The 19,593-nt window shown below is 32.3% G+C and overlaps 2 protein-coding genes across 2 annotated transcripts; one reads left to right on the forward strand and one right to left on the reverse strand.

The window, feature by feature from the left end:
• Positions 1–302: 302 nt before the first annotated feature.
• Positions 303–1,154, reverse strand: LOC134717674 (uncharacterized). The gene has a single exon (XM_063580172.1). It carries the CDS (start codon positions 1,152–1,154, stop codon positions 303–305), a length of 852 nt encoding a protein of 283 aa, XP_063436242.1.
• An 8,112-nt stretch (positions 1,155–9,266) lies between these two features.
• Positions 9,267–19,327, forward strand: LOC134717675 (fibrinogen C domain-containing protein 1-B-like). The gene is made up of 6 exons (XM_063580173.1): positions 9,267–9,422; positions 10,096–10,183; positions 10,857–10,987; positions 12,053–12,155; positions 13,911–14,075; positions 19,086–19,327. The coding sequence occupies exons 1-6, from the start codon at positions 9,267–9,269 to the stop codon at positions 19,325–19,327; spliced, it is 885 nt and encodes a 294-aa protein (XP_063436243.1).
• The last annotated feature ends 266 nt before the right edge of the window (positions 19,328–19,593 follow it).

Consider the following 19,593-nt stretch of genomic DNA (forward strand, 5'->3'; position numbering starts at 1 on the left):
TAAAATCAAAATTCCTCTGTCCTTAATAGTTTCACCAAATAAAGGTAAGTATACATCTGTTTCTATATATCCAACGTACGGAATGTCTAATCCATTGACTGTCCTAAGCCGAAGCCAACACTTATCTTGATGCAATTCAAAATTTGACTTTAACATCTTATTGAAAAACGATTCGGAAATAGTACTAACCATTGATCCAGTATCTAAAATACATGATTCAACAACATCTCCAATTTTCATGTCAACAATAGGACTACTTCCAACGGATTTCTTAACAAGGGACGAGCCATTTGTACCAGCGCCTACGGACCGGCTCCCTGCCGTAGACTGTTTTCGTTTAAATCATTTGTTTCATTTCTTTGGTTATGTGTAGCATTACCTTGATCTCTGATGAAGCTGCGACAGTTTCTTTTTATGTGCCCAATCTTACCACAATAGTAACAATCTCTTGGTTTTCTATATGCTCCTTGTTTTTCTTCTTTTAACGTTTTTACCTCTGATTTGATGCTTTGGAGTTCCGATTTGAGATCTTCAAGTACTTTTGCTATGTCGGAAGCTCCAGATGGTTTGGCTTGAGTAGCGAAAATGGGGACTTCAAAGTCGTCTGTCCTGTTGTCTTGTTGTTGGCTAGTTTCTTGTACATCGCCGTTCTCCATGAGCAAAGTTGCTTCCTCCCGAATATCATTAAATGAAATTGTGTTTGTACCTCTTATGCGTTTCTTTAATTCTCTTTTGAGCCATGTTGGTCTTAAGTTCTCAGCAAACTGGTTGCGCAAGACAATGTCTCGATCTATTATGCATTTGTGGTCTCGCTTGCATATCTTGTCTAGCTTACACATGAGGATATGTGAAAATTCTTGTAGTGTCTGGGTTTCTGCCTGTTTGCAAACATAGAAATCTGACAATAGTTCTGATATTGTTTCCCTTTCACCAAATACTTCCCTCAGTATAATCAACACACTTTTTGTTGTTTTCTTTTCAGAGAGTGGTCGGTACCTTATCTCTTCTTTAGCTGGACCCTCTAACAGACTTATTATAAAGTTAACCTTTTCTTCCTCTGGGGTGGGCCTACTCTTTATTGTCAATTCAACGTCTTCGATAAACTCCTCTAATGTTTGCGAGTCCTCTTTGTAGGTGCTTCCATGTAATGTCATGTTGTAATCATGTGTTTCGGTTTCCATACAACAACACGTTAAAACTATTATGATGCGAACAAATCAGTTTCAAAACTTTTATCACATTGATGATACAAATACCCTTAAACAAAGACTACAAAAATGTTTTGTTTTGCCATGTATTTATTACTGTTTTAATATATATAAATGTAAGTATCTTCTCAGAAAGAGTTCACCTTGCAACACAAACTTTATATAGTCAAATGAATCATCATTTATGTTATACTACAATAAAATGTGATATCGGCATATATATTATGAATTGAGGCCAGTGTATTCAATCGTATTACACAGTTACTATTTAAAATTCATAATTAATTGCCTTCTCACGTCGTAATGCACTTGTGCCTATTTCATTGCATTCTTTAATGTAACACCGAAAAGTTCACGTGAACTCAAACCATTTCGTTTATCTTTAAACGTGGACCGAACACCTTCCTAGATATATCGGTTACATAATAAATCAGAAATTCTATAGTGAAAACAAAGACACTGTTAGCTGAATGATTTACGTCAAATTTCCAAATTACTTATATCTTTATCAAATACTGAATTTGTTTGCTATAAAGATTGACAACGCATACGCATTCTGATCGGCGTCAATACAATTAAGTTAAAAATGTGATTTGGACAGATATTTTCAAAGGATTAACAAGCTGTATTAAATCATTGAAGAAATTTATATATAGCAATAATGCATGGACTTGTTAACATAAAAAAATGTTGTATGATAGCTAATGAAGAAACTCTCAATAAGATACCAAAATGACACAGAAATTATCAACAAGTCGCTCAACATCCAAAATTATCAACCCGAGTACGAGTAATTAATCTAGGACTAAAGTCCCTCATAGAATAACCCTTACTCGGGTTGACAATTTTATAAATACACCTCCTTAGTAGGCCATACACTGTTGGTTTTAAAACTGAGATTAATAAACGAATAGATTTCTTACCTAGCATATTTCTTTATCTACAACATGTATAAGACAAGGTAAAAGTGTGAATCCTTCTATTTCAGTAGGACATGAACTTGTTATCAATTCAACAGATCGAAGATTATACTGTTCACACTTTGATATACATATTACTATCATAATAATTAGTATCAAAGTTTGTATCAATAAAAAAAATGCTGACCATTGTTAATTTATCCAGAAACCGTCTGCACTCCGTGCGAATGAAGCGATGTATGGTGTAAAATCTATTCGAGTTTTCTATAGTGACATTTTATCAAAAGTCATACATCATTTTGTTGAATAATATATTTTATTGTTAAAAAATTTATGGTATTGTTAAATTACATTTTGTGTTCTTAACTACTGTATTATATTGTTAAATATGATGAATATTTTGAAATGTTTAATATGCCAAATGCTTAAGACTTCATAAGTATGTATGACTGGGATTATCATTCAATTTGTTTTATGCATGGTTTTTACCTAACCAACATTCATCCAATATTACACATTTGAGGAAAGAGACAGAAACAAAGGTCTTTACAAGAAGACCGAACGTATGAAACACTGCCATAACTTTATATTAGGGGCAAACCCACCATTTTCTTGTTTTGAAATGTCTGTATCAAGTCAGGAAAATGGCCATTGTTATATTAAAGTTCGTTTCTGTGTGGGTTACATCTTAATGTTGTGTTTCTGTTGTGTTGTCATCTTATATTTGATGTGTTTCCCTCATTTTTAGTTTTTAACCTGGATTTAGGTTTTTCTTCTCAATCAGTTTATTAATTTTGAACAGCGGAAAACTACTGTTGCCGTTTCCTATATAACTATATCACCATTTATTACAAGTTTTTTATTACAAAAAAAGGAACATAAGAGTAATCCGACACTAAATGATACAGATAACACTAATGTCAATAAAACAACAAGACGAAAAGGTAATAATAATATCATTCACACAGAAGTTCGACCAGCAACTTCTATTCTAACTTAGAAATAATAATAAAAAAAACTGTTGTCTCGAACTTGTTATGATTTAGAAGTTGCGTATAATGTATCGTTACAATAAAACCTCTAAACTTTTTATAACATTACAAGATTTTAAAAGTAAGGAATAATTACGGGATTTAATATAACATTTTCACCGACGTTAAATTAAATTCAATTGTTTAATTTTTTTGGGAGGAGTTGTCAATTTAAAACAAATATAATTATAACTGCAGCATCTAATTGATTTAACAAGAAATATGAAACATATATGCTGTTATACATTTTATTTCGAATGTCTTGTAACTTTATCACAAAGTAGCTAGCAATTAATTGCAAGATGGCATAGAACTGTCAACGAAACATACATTTATATCTATTAAAAGCCTAATAATTACAGGTTTTTGATTAAGTAGCACTGACGTTTAACAATGTAATTATATCATGCATGTAATTATTGACCTGCTGGTTTAATAAAAGCGGAATTTTCATGCCATTTAATCAATTTAAAAATTACACAGAAAAAAAAAAACACGTTTATAGGCTACATTAATTTAGAGTTCAACGAGTTCTAATTTACGGAAATTGGCAGTCTAACAAACAACGTCGAATATGAACAAATTTACTGTAACGGGTGCATTTATATATCTAATACTTTCTACCTGTAATTGTAATATCAAGATTGGAAGTTTAAGTGAAAACCTTTATCGAGAATCACATGTCATCAAAGCCTACAACATCATGGAATAAGAAAACTAATCAGAAATATTGCACTGGCATCAATTACAATCATGCATTGTTATCTTGTGATTTATAAGCTGAAATACTATATGACACAAATTTAAGAGTTGTAGACGGTATATTCTCAATAATTAACGCATGGTCTCTGGTATGATGTTTTACTGCAATAAAAGAACATTTTGAATGACCTGTTTGTTTTAATTGGTTCATGTTGGGTTTTTTTTCTGTTTCATGCGAGTATTGAAACTATCCTTTATCATGTTTATGATACTGAATGATTTTCAAAGAAACCACAACAGAAATTACAGTAGCATATATTTGGTGAAAGCAGATGTTTAATTTTCATGGGAAAATATTAGAATAAAGAGATGTGTTATGATTGCAAAATGAGACATATCCACCGGTCTTGTCAGTCCTGTATAACTACTAGTAGTAAAACCGCCATATGACAAAACATTAAACAACGAAAAAAGAGGTCATCAATGTCCTTATCTGCTAAAAACAATTAATGATAAACAAAAATCAAGTATCAAATATCTTTAAATCTAATAGCTTTTGGTAGGATGCTGAATCAAATACATGTTAACATGTTACACGATCCTGAATTTGGTTTGCTTGCGTGTTAAACCGCAAACTTCACATTTCCAAAGAATTATATTATCAGGCTTCCTTCAAGGTAGTATTTACCAAAGCAGTTTAATTGTTGTTCGAAAATTTGTCAGAGTATCAATAACATATTATACGTACAGACTCGTAATTGGTTTAAGTCGAAATACGCGTGCTGTGTTTTGCTATTTGTGTGTTCTTGTGGTAATGAGATGATGTGTCATGTACGTATACTTCTACTTCTACCATATAATACCAAAAGTACATGCATACGTTTCATGACATATCAACACATTGCCACAATACCAAAAAAAACCTGACTATTCTGTTCTATATATAAAAGGGATGAATTGAAACCTTTATTATCTTTATTATATTATCTTAAATGTTACATTTGTACCAGCATACGGATTCTACTTAACTTTTTCTTATATATGTATGTATATATGTTGGTTTTTATTTTCGTCAGAATAATGATCCATGCAACTCGAATCCATATTTAGGTTTCGAAAGATGAGTCAATACACAAAGAAGTGAATATTACTGCTCGGGTAAGAAAACATTATACGTTGAATAAAATAGATTGAAAAACTGAGTTCGAGTAGAAGCAAGTATTTTCTAAGAATAATTTAAAGGTAGAGTTCCAGCAAGTGCAATATAAATCCGAAATAAACACGACAAAATGATTATGAATCACACGAGACCAAAACCTCGATAATTATAAATCAAAATATATATGACTATCTATCTAAACTACAATATGACGAAAGTCTTTATTTGCATTTGAACTATATATATTAACTTATCTGACTTTAAATATATTTTCGATATAAGAAAACAGACTAGTATAAACTTCAACATGTCTATCTGGGTATTCGAGAAATCAATGTAAAGTTGTTAATTCAACGCAATAATTACAAAACTTGTCAATTACTAAGTGATTAATTTCGTTACTATTAACATCTTTTAAAACATGATGTCATATATAACAAAAGATATGCTTTTAAATTTGGTTTCATATGAAGAATTCAGACTAAAAAGGGGATCTCGCTTTCTTTTTAACGACAATATTTATTATACCACATTTAATTTAGTAGCGATCCATATCAACATATTTCTTTTTTTAAACAAACTTATTTTTAAATATTATCACTGAATAACGTAGTAATATAGGGTTATTGCATAAATGTTCCCCAATATTTATGCAATAACCCTTTTATTGTATAACAATATAATATTTAAAAATAAAAAATGGTTTAAACTGATATTTTTGTCGTTGATGACGTCATGATTTTTTCAAAATTTATTGCACTAGTGCAATATTAGAATTTATTGCACGCTAGCTTTTGGTTCCTTTCTGTGGGAAATGTTATATTGCTATGTACTAATATCATTTACTATGTTTCATTTGCTATGATATTGACCGAGTTATAAATAAACTTTTAACCTGATTTTCTCAGAGAAACAAATATATTTTCAGCTGGACCTTGTTCCTATCAACCATGTCTAAATGGAGGTACTTGTTTGGAATCAAATCTATCTTATTCTGTACATGTCGAAGAAGTTGTTATGGGACTAATTGCCAAAGTAAGTTATTAAAATAACAGCTATGTATTAGGTAATAAAAATACGTAGCATGTTTGCTAAAGAGACAAGTCTCCACCAGAGAAAAAGTTATGCAGACAGACGGAATAAGATCATCAGAATTTCAAAGTAATTCACTAGTTTTCTTAGAGCTCTCATCGAGTTTTCTTCATATATTTAATTCAGTTAATGCGTAGTTAATTCAAATTCATGTACAGTAAAACATATAAAGTATTGTCATGCATTTACTGAAAATTTGAGTTCGTTACCATTGATGACACCACACTTGTACTAAATCACTCCATTGACATACATATTTGATTTTGAAGTTTGACTGTACTTGCGTAATTCTTTAAACGTGATATCATATCCATGCAGTTATGTAATTTATAAAGCCAATATTAGTTATCCTCCATATAAACCCATTGATTCTTTGATAAATTGTTATACAAATAATATCAATTCAATACAGTAGTTAGATCTTTGGATAGTTTTTATATCGATACTTACTTTGACTTTGTATATAATTACTTAAAACGAAATACCACAGCATTGTTATACATTTATTTAGTCTTATGGTCTAACATCTAGTGGAATCAATTTTAAAATTCTAAAACTTCAATGTTTTGTCAGTCCGTTATGACGTCTTCTCACTTATCCCTTTGAATGTTGTTCTTATTCATAATTTGCTTATAAGGTGTAAAAAGTTGAGTGTTCGCAAAAACGTTTGACTGGCTATCTTTCTCTACAAATCGTCAGAATCGGACATTGCTGTACCTCTTCCACGAACCATGTGACGAGTTTGAATTTAATAGACACTATTGTACGTTCAACTTTTAATTTGACGTATTCATAGAACAAACGTATTTCTCAAAGAATGTATGTAAATAAAGTAGATAAACTGTACGGCGAATAGCGATACAATGCTGTTTACTGGATGTTATGTTTTGTTTGTTTTTTATTCGGGGGGGGGGGGTGTCTTCGGGGAGACCTATGTTGTTACACAGTTATCAATTATTATCTGTATAATAATAAATTTATTTTCTTTATTTTATTACCAATTTAGAAGACGAAACGCAATTTTACAAGGAGTGTAAAGACGACACCTGAACGACCAGAATTCAATTTCGAGCCAGGAAGTGCCCAAAGGACAACTTAAATGTTAAAACAATTGTTGTACAACTATTTTTGCAAATAAAAAGCTTTCCATCATATATGTATAAGTGATTTTTTTCAATAAGAACAAGAAAGAAAAAACTATCCTCTAACCGTTGAGTATTGGCAAGAATAAATTGCAGAGTTTCAAAACTTATAAATCCATAAGAAGACACACACCAAGGTTTAAAATCATGGTCTACACTTTTGAAAAAGATTGCACTCGATAAAAAGATTGTACTTGTTTTAAAGATAATTTGTGTTGCTTGTGAATGCGTCTGCATCTACATTACATGTATCGTGTGTCATGTAAATCTGCAACTGGTCAAACTAGCAACATCAAGTATATATGACATCAACTTAAATTTACAGATCAGATGACTGTTCTTGTATATTACTAAATCAAAAACAGAAAATAGTTGGCTGGTGAATTAATACAGAGACACATCGTTTTGGTCAAACGACCGTAAACTTACGTTGCGCACAATTCAGTCGTGTGTTCTCATTTGTCTGTTAGAGATGCCTTTCTAAACTCGAAAACATTCCTGTAAATGAAGTCTATGTAGTTTGAACATGCACTAAGCTAATGTTTTAAAAGCAAACAATAGGGAAGGTGGTATGTTTATTGGGAGAATTAGGAGGTTGACAATTGGGAAGTTGAAATCCCCACGTTCTGCATATACCTTGTTTAAGGTCATTTGTCAGTGTCAATATCTAGAAAAGGGTTTCACAAGCCTATTAGTCAACACTTCGATGTTTACATGAATATCAATTATATGGTCATTTTTATAAATTTCTTGTTTACAAAACTTTTAATTTTTTTGAAAAACGAAAGTTTTTCTTTGCCGAAGCATAACTTACCTAGCCGTATTTTGCACAACCTTTTGAAATTTTGGGTCCTCAATGCCCTTCAACTTTGTATTTGTTTGGCTTTAAAACTATTTTGATCTGAGCGTCACTGATGAGTCTTGTAATCCTGGTACCTATAATAACGTTTAACACCACTGGGTCGATGCCGCTGCTGGTTGAACAACTCAGTCAAACGTGTGTCTGCAAATATCACAAGACCCAATCTAAAATTGTATTCATTTCAATTCTAAGAGAGGAGCTCAACGCACATAATGCTCACAAATAGTGGTTTATCGGATGTCACTGTTTTTGAAGTATTTGCATTTAAGATATGTGTTTGTGAAATTTAAGCTCATTGTAAAAAAGAAGAACTGAAGAAAATTCATTGAAAAACACTGAGTTAAAAGTGTTAAAAACATTTTGAATTTTGGTTGTTGCAGGTTATGTTTTAATTACCGCATAGAGAAATTTGTGATAAAATCACATGGTTTACACTTCTGTCGGTTTTCGCATGTCTTTAATAGATTAAAGAAATTATAATTCATATAATTATAATTAATTGCATGTTTGTTAGAAAACGACTAGGCGGTATTCAAATGCATTACAATCAATTTGAACTTTGGTATAATTATGTTTTTAAACAATTCTGATTATATTTAAATCAGGTATCAATTTTAATGGTTTTCAATACATAATCATATGTACCCATGTTATATTAGGAAATAGAAGTTATTGATTGAATATCATGTTGTACTAATTATACCTTTTGCAATATAACCATGGCATAAAACAAAGAACCATAGATTATGTATTAAAATAAAACATGTGTCTTGTAATTACAGGATATCAGCTGCTGTCAGTTTTCAGTGGTTTTTGAGAAAATAAGCCAATGAAAAACTTGAATTATACTTATTCAATTTTCAAGTTAGTAAAACAAAGCCGTGAAATACAATTTCCATATGATTCTACTGTTACCGTCGCTACTTATACAGAATAGTTTTTAAAAGATTTATATCATGTATATAACTTTATAAGAGTCTTCAGACTAAATTTAATCACAGCAAGTATGAATCAACTTAATTTGATTTTTACATTTGTATATCTTTTAATACTTTCTAAATGTCGTTGTGATATCCAGATTGGAACTTTAAATGAAAACTGTTACAAGAATGCACATGTTCTGAAGACCTACACGAACATTGGATTAAAGATGTGCGGTCGTCGATGTCTGCATCAGAAATTATGCAGTGCTATCAATAACAATCCAGTACAGTTGTATTGTGAGCTATTACATGAAACACTTAAGGACAGGAAAGTATCCTCAGTTCCAGACTTTAAATATTCAACAATTGATACGTGGTCTTCGGTAAGTTGTTTTAAAAGATTTTACAGACCGTTTACAACTGAGATTTTTTGGTTGTGTTCTGTACGGATTTTGTTTCGTCATAATAGTTCTTAAGATTGTTTTTCTTTTATCGTGGAACACATGACACTGTTAAAGGGTTCTATTTTTAAATAAATTTGACATGTTACAGAGAAATTTAAATTAGTGGGTGTTTTTTTTTTGTTGTAATTGTTGCTTTTATCTGCAAACAAATATATCTATAAACACATAATAATAGTCAATTGAAGTTTTAGCAGTCAACTTGATGCATTTAATATACAACTAATTTAACGGTTCTTTAAAACGAATCAATACTCATAAAGTATTAGTTCAGAGAAACAAAAGCCGACTGTACATTGTTTCGCGTAAAATGCAAACCCTTCGAAAAGTGCTAACTTCTATTTAAAGGAATTCACCCGACGACCAAAATACCAGAATATACACAGAAGCGACATACAGCATCCGACATGCGGTGTCTGGTCCTGGTTCCTTTATGTTTCAAATAGAAACAGATAACAAAGTGTTAACAACAAAACTAAAATATATAAAAGTTATCATGTGTTGGTTGTGTCGTGTCGTTGCTGTCTCATTGATGTTTAAACCAACTTATTTAAGGTATTATATCATTTTGATATGTCAAATTGTTTTTCATCAGAGTAACGATCCATGTTACCCAAACCCATGTCCAGGATACGAAAAATGTTTCAAAACACAAATTGATGGATATTACTGCCAGAATGTGGGTAAGTGAATATAAAAAAAAATACAATCATAAATGAATTCCAACATCTCTTATAAAACACGAAAGAACTTATACATGTATGATGTGATACTGGAAAGAAAATAAAAGATGTTATCAAAGAGGGTCGAAAGATACATACATTTATCAATTTACGCGTTTCAAGTGTCTGCCTTCTGTTTTTTGTATTAATTTGATTTTAAAGGGGTTTGTGTTTTTAAAAGTAAGTAACTTTTAAGCTATTATTATATGGAAAGAAAAACTTCCTAAGGACTGATACAAGGTTACATTAATATTAGTGTAGCTGTAAAAGACCTTCCATTTCGCTGCTATAAATGATTTTACTTTTAATTGTGGTCACACCGAATGTAATTTACAGAAAAAATATACAAATATATTTGGAATATTTGTACATATTATTCAACAAATTGTTTGATGAAGGTTTATTATGAGTTATATGTTCCTTAACGTATGCTAAAATAAACCAAAGGGTGATGTATATATATACACACACTTAAAAATGGATTTACTAAGCACCTTGTGATCTGTTGATTCTCAAACTTCAAGTTGCTAGAATAGTATATTATATACAGATTCATAGCTTCACAAAGTAACATCTTAAAAAAAAGTTGAATACATTAATATCACATGTTAAAGTAGCTAAACTCATTTCGTAGCTCCACGCCCACAAGATTGTACTGACCTTCAAACAGCTGGTGTTCCTAGTGGTGTTTACAATATTTACATCAATGGTGGAATGAATGTATCAGTTTACTGTGATATGGTGATAGACAATGGAGGGTGGCTTGTACGTATATATATATATATGCATTAGACCGTTGGTTTTCCCGTTTGAATGGTTTTACACTAGTAATTTTGGGGCCCTTTATAGCTTGTTGTTCGGTGTGAGCCAAGGCTCCGTGATGAAGGCCGTACTTTAACCTATAATGGTTTACTTTTTAAATTGTTACATGGATGGAGAGTTGTCTCATTGGCACTCACAACACATCTTCCTATATCTATCAAAAATTCTAATCCTGACTTTTTAAGAAACATGGTAATCGGGTATATTTTTATGTCAATTTATGGCGGACATTTACCCAAGGCAAACTTTAAGTTTATGACTTGATATGATTTTCATCCCTTAAAATAAAAGTCAAACTGTGATCAGCCTTTATGATTGAAAGACATCATAATTTAGATTAACAAGGTGAAAAACATACAACTCCAAAACAGTTATCCGACGACTCTGATGTATACCTCAAACCATGTATTCATATTAAACACAATAACGTTGCTAATTTATTTAGAATGATATATTTTAAAAGTCCCAACTAGGTCTGTTAAATGATAATAGTCTTTGAAATAAAACTGTCATGTTCACCCGTTAGATTACAAAATAAATAAACCAACACGTATTAGACTTCCAACGTCAGAGGCATTTTTTGTTGTTGTACGTCATCAGGAACACTTAAACACTTATTATAAATCATGTCAATACCGAAGTTCTGACAACTGCGTTGATGATGAACTGTTAGACTGATGCAATGTTATCCATCAGCAGCTGTATATACCACGATCTGTAAAAAAGCAAAGCAATTTTTTGGTACAAAGCATTCACATAATTTGTTTATTCCAGGTTGTTTACTACTTACCGATGCATGTGTTGAATTAATTCATGGCGTTTACATACACATATTCGAATCAATTGAGCGTTTCATATGCTATGCACAAGAAACTTGTCTACTATTGAAATATATGGCTATATGTTGATATTTAATTTATTTTTTCGTCTAAATAAGTTGTTTATTGTTTTGATGTCACATATAAATTGCTCATGCTTATTCATATTTAATACCCGTATGTTGTACAGGTGTTTCAAAATAGGTACGATGGTAGTATTGAATTTCAAGTTAATCGAACATGGTCAGATTACAGAAATGGATTCGGCTTATATTCATCAGAGTATTGGCTAGGTGAGTGAGCTTTGAATGCATGGTAATGGTCAATAGTTTCTTTAAAAATTAAAATATTAAAATAAAAGCGAATGATATCAGGAACAAAACAAAATATTTTAATGTGAAACACTCAGGAATGCTCAGTATTTGCAGGCAGTCTTTGAATGTTGCTATATACAAATTTAAAGTTCACAGTCCGTCTTCTAATCGTCTCTCTATTTGTAAAGTTTTGTTCAGATCCAACTTTCATTGTCAATTTCTACATTTAAGTGGACTAAGTTCAGATATGAGTCGACGCGTTCGAAAGAGTCAGCAAAAGTTGTTAGTTGTCAAGAGGGAAACGTGAAGTTAAATGATAACGCTAGCTTCTTTTCATTATTCATAAGACGATCATACATGCAGTCATCGAGCTTTAAACATTCAAAATAGTTTGTCAATTAAGAATGATGCATCTTGATTATGTCAGTTTAAGGGAATGTTCTGTTAGATTCAGAGAACTTTCGTACAAAAATCTGTTCTCCCCTAAAACAAAACACTGGCAACTACCCCGGCCATCCAGTTTAATGAATCAAAGCAGAACCATTTTTTTTTATATTATCTCTTCAATCTTTTTAATATGCTTGTTTCTTGATCGTTCATACGTATGATAGACACCTTATATCCAGCGTGCTCATTAGTTTCATGAATGTCATTTTTCAGATAACAATTACTTTTCAGTATATAAGCTCTTCGGTTTATTTTCTTGACACTTACATAGTATAGTATATATTGATTTTTGCCGTAACGCCACATTTACTGTACCTTTTATGCAAATTGGAAAATTGTCAGCCTCTCTATGTTTGAATAGTGTTTCAAAATATATTTTGTTTGACTCTATACTTTTCTTAATTGAATTTAATTCAGGCGCTTTCTTAATTAAACAATCCCCGCGATTCCAATCTAATATAATACGCAAGACGTGCAAGACATCAACACAAGACAAATCAGTGACGCTCGAATCAAAACTGTGTGTAGCTCATCTCAAATACTAAGAGTGTTAACTGGAATGCACAAGAATGATATAGAATTGCTTCATGACTCGCGTTTTTGTTCCAGAGATCGTACAATTATTTGTTATACTGAACACTGGTGATCTGGTTCAACAAATTGTTATACAATAATTTATGTTTTCAGGTGATGTTAATTATTTTGAATATTAACTGAAAATTGAGTTAAGCAATTTCAATTGATATTTTATCGTTTATCTTTATATGTTGTGTTCTTGCACTATTGATAATGGTGTGGGTTGGTACAATTAAAACATTGAACCCGCTGCTATTGTTTGCACCTGTCCTAAGTAAGGAAACTGATGTTCAGTAGAGGACGTTTGTTGATGTGGTTCATAAGTGTTTCTCGTTACTCGTTTTTCTATATATATAAAACCGTTTATTCTCCCGTTTGTATGATTATAGTTATTTTTGGAGGCCTTAAAAACTTGCTGTTTGGTATGAGACAAGGCTCCGTGCTGAAGACCGTACTTTCACCTTCAATTGTTTATCTTTATAAATTGTGACTTGGATAGAGAGTTGTATCATTGGCACTCATACCACATCTTCAATTATCTATTTGCTAGCTTTAAAACGTTCGGACATTGGCAGACAGGAAACAGCACATTTAGTTGTTTACGCCTACTTTGATAACATTAGCTGTTTGAATAAGGTACTTTTGGCTTAAGATTTCCTTAGAGATAAGTATTTTTGTTATTTCTATTTTATCATGTTTACATTCAAACAGGTCTTGAATACATCTACTTACTGACCAGATTTGACCTGTACATGCTAAGAGTTGACCTTAAAACCAGTGGTGGATGGTCGCTGTACGCTACGTATTCAATTTTCAAACTCAATAATGAAGCTGATCAATACAGGATGACTATCAATAGGTATAAAGGAACTGCAGGTAAACATTGCAAATACATTTGAGGGCAATACAAAAAGTCCAAGAAAAGCAGACAACACAATGAATATCAGACAGTAATCAATCTATTTTAAAAAGTTTTAAATAGTTATCAAAGGTACCAGGCTTTTAGTTTTAATACGCCATATGTCCGTTTCGTCATCAGAAGACACATCAGTGACACTCAGAGTAGATAAAAAGAGAACAAGTATAAAGTTGAAGAGCATAAAACACTACTCATTAAAGTTAAATACGTTCAATGCGAACTACCAATAAAATGGTTTAATGGCGTTTTTGGGAAAGTTTCGTCTACATTTTGATTTCTATTTTCTGTACTTCAAGCGATTAAAAGGCATGACGTAAGGTATATACAATTTATATTTTAATTATGGTAGGATACTTTAAACTACGGAAGCGTATGAGGGACTAAGTAAAATTAGAAATTGCAGGGAATATTTTTTCAAAGTCGAAATTTTGGCATATATTTTTATTTTTACGGTACTTATTAAAAGGCAAGTGTACACATCTTTTTATTGTTAATATCATGAATATGGTAGAATAAGACATATGTCGTACTGTAACAAGTTAATATGGTGATATTTCCATTTAAATAGTATACGTTAATGCAAAAACGCATACCGCGTAATTCAAAGTCGGAAGCGTGTAATCGCAATAAGCCAATTCGGAAGAGTCTTCAATTAATTTTTAACATGTTGAAGGCATGTAAACAAAAACAATTGAACTTGCATTTCTGATTTGAAAAAGGTAATTACAGTAAACATAATCTTTTGAATATTACCAATATCCATATTTTAGAACATTTGTCTTCTTCATTGTTTTTTCTACCTTTTATATTTCGGGTAACATGGGTAAGTTGGGCTTCGTAGTTGATGTGGACGACATTCAGATGTATTAAGATCTAATTATGACCAAAATAGTATGTCGATAGTGAAACGAAACCAATGTGTGATTTACCACAGGAATGTTATTGTAGGATAGTCTGGTATTAAATGACATGATTATAACAAACATTTTTAAAAATGTCAGTTTATAAATAAGCTTTTCAGAAGTTTCGGTTATCATACATCTTTTGCTTTAAGATACTTGGCATTAAGTCTTCCTGTTGAGGTAAATACAGACAAGCGCTTCGGATGCATGAAATTTATACAGCACTGGCTCGATAACCTACTAATGGGCTATCAGTCCCCGAAGGTATCATCAGCTCAGAAGTCAGAACTTCTGTTCTGTATTAATTTATAACAAATCTTTATAGAAATGTCCGTTGATATATTTTGAAATTATTTAGAAAATAAGGTTTCATCTCCCTAAGCCAAATTTAAGCGTAGCTGGATTTGGCTGTTTAATGTCCTTGTGGTCGTTTAACTCTTCTAAATGTTCAGTTCTAATACCTCCGTCAAATTTTTAGCAATAATAAGCGTTTCTGGTGAAAGTAAAAAGGGCTTTGGACGTATGAAATTTATCATGTTTTTTTTTCATTTGTTTAGGTAGCACAATACAAAGATTTTTCATCCCCAATCAGACATCTTTAAACTGAAGTAATTCCACTCATTCTTCTTTGAATTTTATAAATGAGGTACCAAAATAAAGAAGATTGAATAATCTTTCACATTGGGATAATTTCATTGACATAATTATTACATAATCAATTGTTATGTTATCAGTTGCCATATTGTGATGTCCATACTTGAATGAATTTAGCTTCTTTGTTTTTCATAGCATCCCAAAATAGTTTATAGATTCTTGCATAACACAGTTTGATCTCTAAAACTGTGTCTCAGATTTTTCCTATTGTATTTCATTCTCTCATAAATCTTCAATGAAGTTTGCAACATCAATTCATAAGAGATCACATGAATATAAAATTTGTTCTATTGGTGTTTTTGGAAATCTGAGACACATTTTGATCTTTCTTTTGGTACCTCATTTAAAAAAATATAAAGAAGGATGAATTGAATTTCATCAGTTTAAAGTTTTCTGATTGGGAGTGAAAACATCTTTGTATTGTGCTACCTTAATGAAGATTATCGCATTAAAAAAAATATATAGCACTCGTTCTAGTTAATAGGATCTCAGGAATTCTGTACCAATCAACCCTAAATTACAACCTATTGCTGGTCCATCAAGCTCAAATGACGATATTTTAGTGAACGATAGCAGAGATGACACAGATGTGTCAATATATATAGGAAGATGTGGTATGAGTGCCAATGAGACAACCTTCCATCCATCGACCTCACTACGCTTATAAAGATCTTAATTAGATCTTGAGAATGATTTATAACAAATTTTTAAAATAAAATAGTAAATAAGGTTTCAACTCTCTTAGGCAAATTTGACCTTAAATGGATTAATTGTTTAATTTTATTTTTACCGTATAGCTCTTCAAATGATCAGTTCCCAAACATCTGTCAAATATTTGGCAATAATAAGCGTCCAAGTTTATATGAGCTCTACCTTTAAACGACATATATAAAAATCATATCAGGTGTTTTCGACTTTGACTTGTCCAGGTTCGGCTGTATGCAGAATGTCTTAAGCCCCAGTCCCACTTCACCACGATCGCACCACGCTCACCGCGATCTAAAATAAATTTATATCGTGGTGAGGTCGCGGTATGAGTGGCATGAAAGTGCTAATTTGCTTTCACGATGCCACTACGTCCTAATCACGCTTCTACGACGATTCCGCTACGATTATACCACGTTCTCACCGTGCTTATTCTTCGACCTCACTACGCTTATAAAGATCTTTCTACGCTTTTCACGTTCTAACTACGATCATACCACGAGTTATCCGATTGCAACACGATCTTACTGCGATTATAGCACGTTATTATCACGACTATACTAAGTTCATACCGCATTCTTACTACGTTCTCAGCAATACCGACAATATCGTGTTTCATATCAATAAAGTTCCATTCCTTCTGTTTCTGATTAAAACGGAGATTTCTTGGAAACAATACAGTTGTGCCATCAAAATCTACTAGAACACATGGGCGTGGTGGTAGGGGTTGGTGTAGAGACAGAGAGAGACAGAGGGAGCAAGGTATGAACGCCATAATAAACCCAAATAGTACACAAGAAACTAAAATAAAAAATAGTACAAGACTAACAAAGGTCAGAGGCTCCTGAATTGGGACAGGCGCAAAAATAGTGGAGTTTAACATGTTTGTGAGATCTCAAACCTCCCCCTATACCTCTAGCCAATGAAGAAAAGTAAACGCATAACAATACGCACATTAAAATTGGGTTCAAGAGAAGTCCGAGTCTGATGTCAGAAGATGTGACTAAAGAAAATAAACAAAATGACAATAATACATAAATAATAACAGACTTCTAGCAGTTAACTGACATGCCAGCTCCAGACTTCAATTAAACGGATACTATACACATAAGTAGTATAATACTTGTCATCAAGAGATGTCAGAACGACCAATCAACCCTAAATTACAACCTATTGCTGGTCCATCAAGCTCAAATGACGATATTTTAGTGAACGATAGCAGAGATGACACAGATGTGTCAATATATATAGGAAGATGTGGTATGAGTGCCAATGAGACAACCTTCCATCCATCAAAAATCTATAAAAGTAAACCATTATAGGCCAAGGTACGGCCTTCAATACGGAGCCTTAGCTCACACCAAACAGCACGCTATAAAGGGCCAAAAAAAATACTAATGTTAAACTATTCAAACGGGAAAAACTAACGGTCTTATCTATATAAAATCGAGAAGCATGGTTGAGCTGCTAGAGCAAATGGATAAATACATTCCGACAAACAAAATCTAGGTTTTTTTATATATCTTATGTGAAAATGACAATAAAAATGATGGTCGTAGTGTGAACTTAGTAAAGTCGTGAGAAGATCGTGATGATGACGGCAAGGGCGTGCTAGAAGCGTACTATGGTCGTGAACAGTGTGGTAAAGTCGTAGTGGAAGCGTAGTTGGGTCGCAGTGAGAACGTGATGGTCGTAGTAAGGTCGTGAGAACGTCATGGTTGTAATAAGGTCGTGATTACGTCGCTTTGAGATCGTAGCGCAATTTCTCCGAATAGAATCACGCTTTCACTACGCTCTCGCTACGATTGTACTGCGACCTTTGTGATCTTACTACGATCGTAGTTCGCTCTCACTACGTTTCTACTACGACCTAATTTCGCCACGACCGCACCACAATTTTTTTGAACATGTTCAAAGTTGGCCACGCTCTTCACGATCTTGAAGACCTCACCACGCCCGTGATACGACATAAATGCGACCTACACGATAGTACCACGATCTTCAAAATTTGCAATTTTTACACAGATCGTAGCGCGATCGTGGCCTAGTGGGACTGGGGTATTAGATATTTATCACATTTTTAAACGTTTTAGAAACACTTTGATTTCGCTTAATTAACTTTAAATGTAGTATAGATAAACAGAAAGGTGAATATACGTAAATGAAAAGGGAACAGTAGTTCTGATAAAGTACAAACAAACCAAACAATATTGAGAGATGTCTATAAAGATATTTGCGCTGAGTCTTACAAAATTGCAACAAGTTACTAAGATGTGTTAGTCTCGATCTATCGAGTACTTAGAGTAGACAGATCCTTGTTCAGTTTAATGGAAGCACTTTAACAAATGACAGATGAAACGGGTTCAAGTTATTTAATGCTACACGATACCATAACAAACTTGTGTCGATTATAAATGTTCTTCATCATTTCATATACCGTCCGAGTAAGTAACGTTCATGTTCTTATAAAGAAATCATTCTGTCTGACGCCATGAAAAGAAAATTCAAATATTCATTTGAATGAAACAAACATTACATGTACATCCATAATCGGGTTAGGTCCGAACTAATCAATTTAATTCCATTAGTTTTATGTGTTTTGTCATTTGGTCTAGCCATATGATTAGGGACTTTCCGTTTGGGCTTTTCAGTATTTTTGTGATTTTACTTTTTAGATGAAGTAATGTTTTTACTTTATTATTGTAGGAGATCTAGAAGGTAAAACTGGTATGATGTTCACCAATGGAACTATATTCAGATATCCTGGATATGACGACTTTCGTTGGTATGATCAGACGGGAGGATGGTGGTACAGCTTGTATACTAGAGTGTACTTAAATGGTAATTATATGCCTGGTGTCAAGGACTACAGTTCAATGATATGGTATGGCTACCAGAATAACACAGCTGGGATGAAGGCAACTTCTATGAAAATCAAAAGGAAGTAAATGACATTATTAAGCAATGATTTCATCTCTGAACATTGCACAACACAATTTTTATTATTGTTTATATTTTTGGTCATATTTTACAATTTCAAATATGACGTCACTTGGCGTTGATATTTTGACTTATTCGGATCTGTCTATCTTTTGTGTTGCACTTTGTCGGGTTATATAATGTATTTCGGTTGTTTTCTGTAATTGGTTAATACTCCAGTTTTATCATGTATATATTTTGTATAGTCATTTTTTTTAAATTTACTGTTTGCAAA

The sequence above is a fragment of the Mytilus trossulus genome, chromosome 5 (assembly GCF_036588685.1).
Source record: "Mytilus trossulus isolate FHL-02 chromosome 5, PNRI_Mtr1.1.1.hap1, whole genome shotgun sequence".
NCBI lineage: Eukaryota > Metazoa > Mollusca > Bivalvia > Mytilida > Mytilidae > Mytilus > Mytilus trossulus.

Coding starts and splice junctions, on each gene's coding strand:
- LOC134717675 (XM_063580173.1), top strand. CDS start 9,267: ATGTGCGGTCGTCGATGTCTGCATCAGAAATTATGCAGTGCTATCAAT. Junction 9,423..10,095: donor CAATTGATACGTGGTCTTCG/GTAAGTTGTTTT, acceptor GTTTTTCATCAG/AGTAACGATCCATGTTACCC. Junction 10,988..12,052: donor TAGACAATGGAGGGTGGCTT/GTACGTATATAT, acceptor TATGTTGTACAG/GTGTTTCAAAATAGGTACGA.
- LOC134717674 (XM_063580172.1), bottom strand. CDS start 1,154: ATGACATTACATGGAAGCACCTACAAAGAGGACTCGCAAACATTAGAG.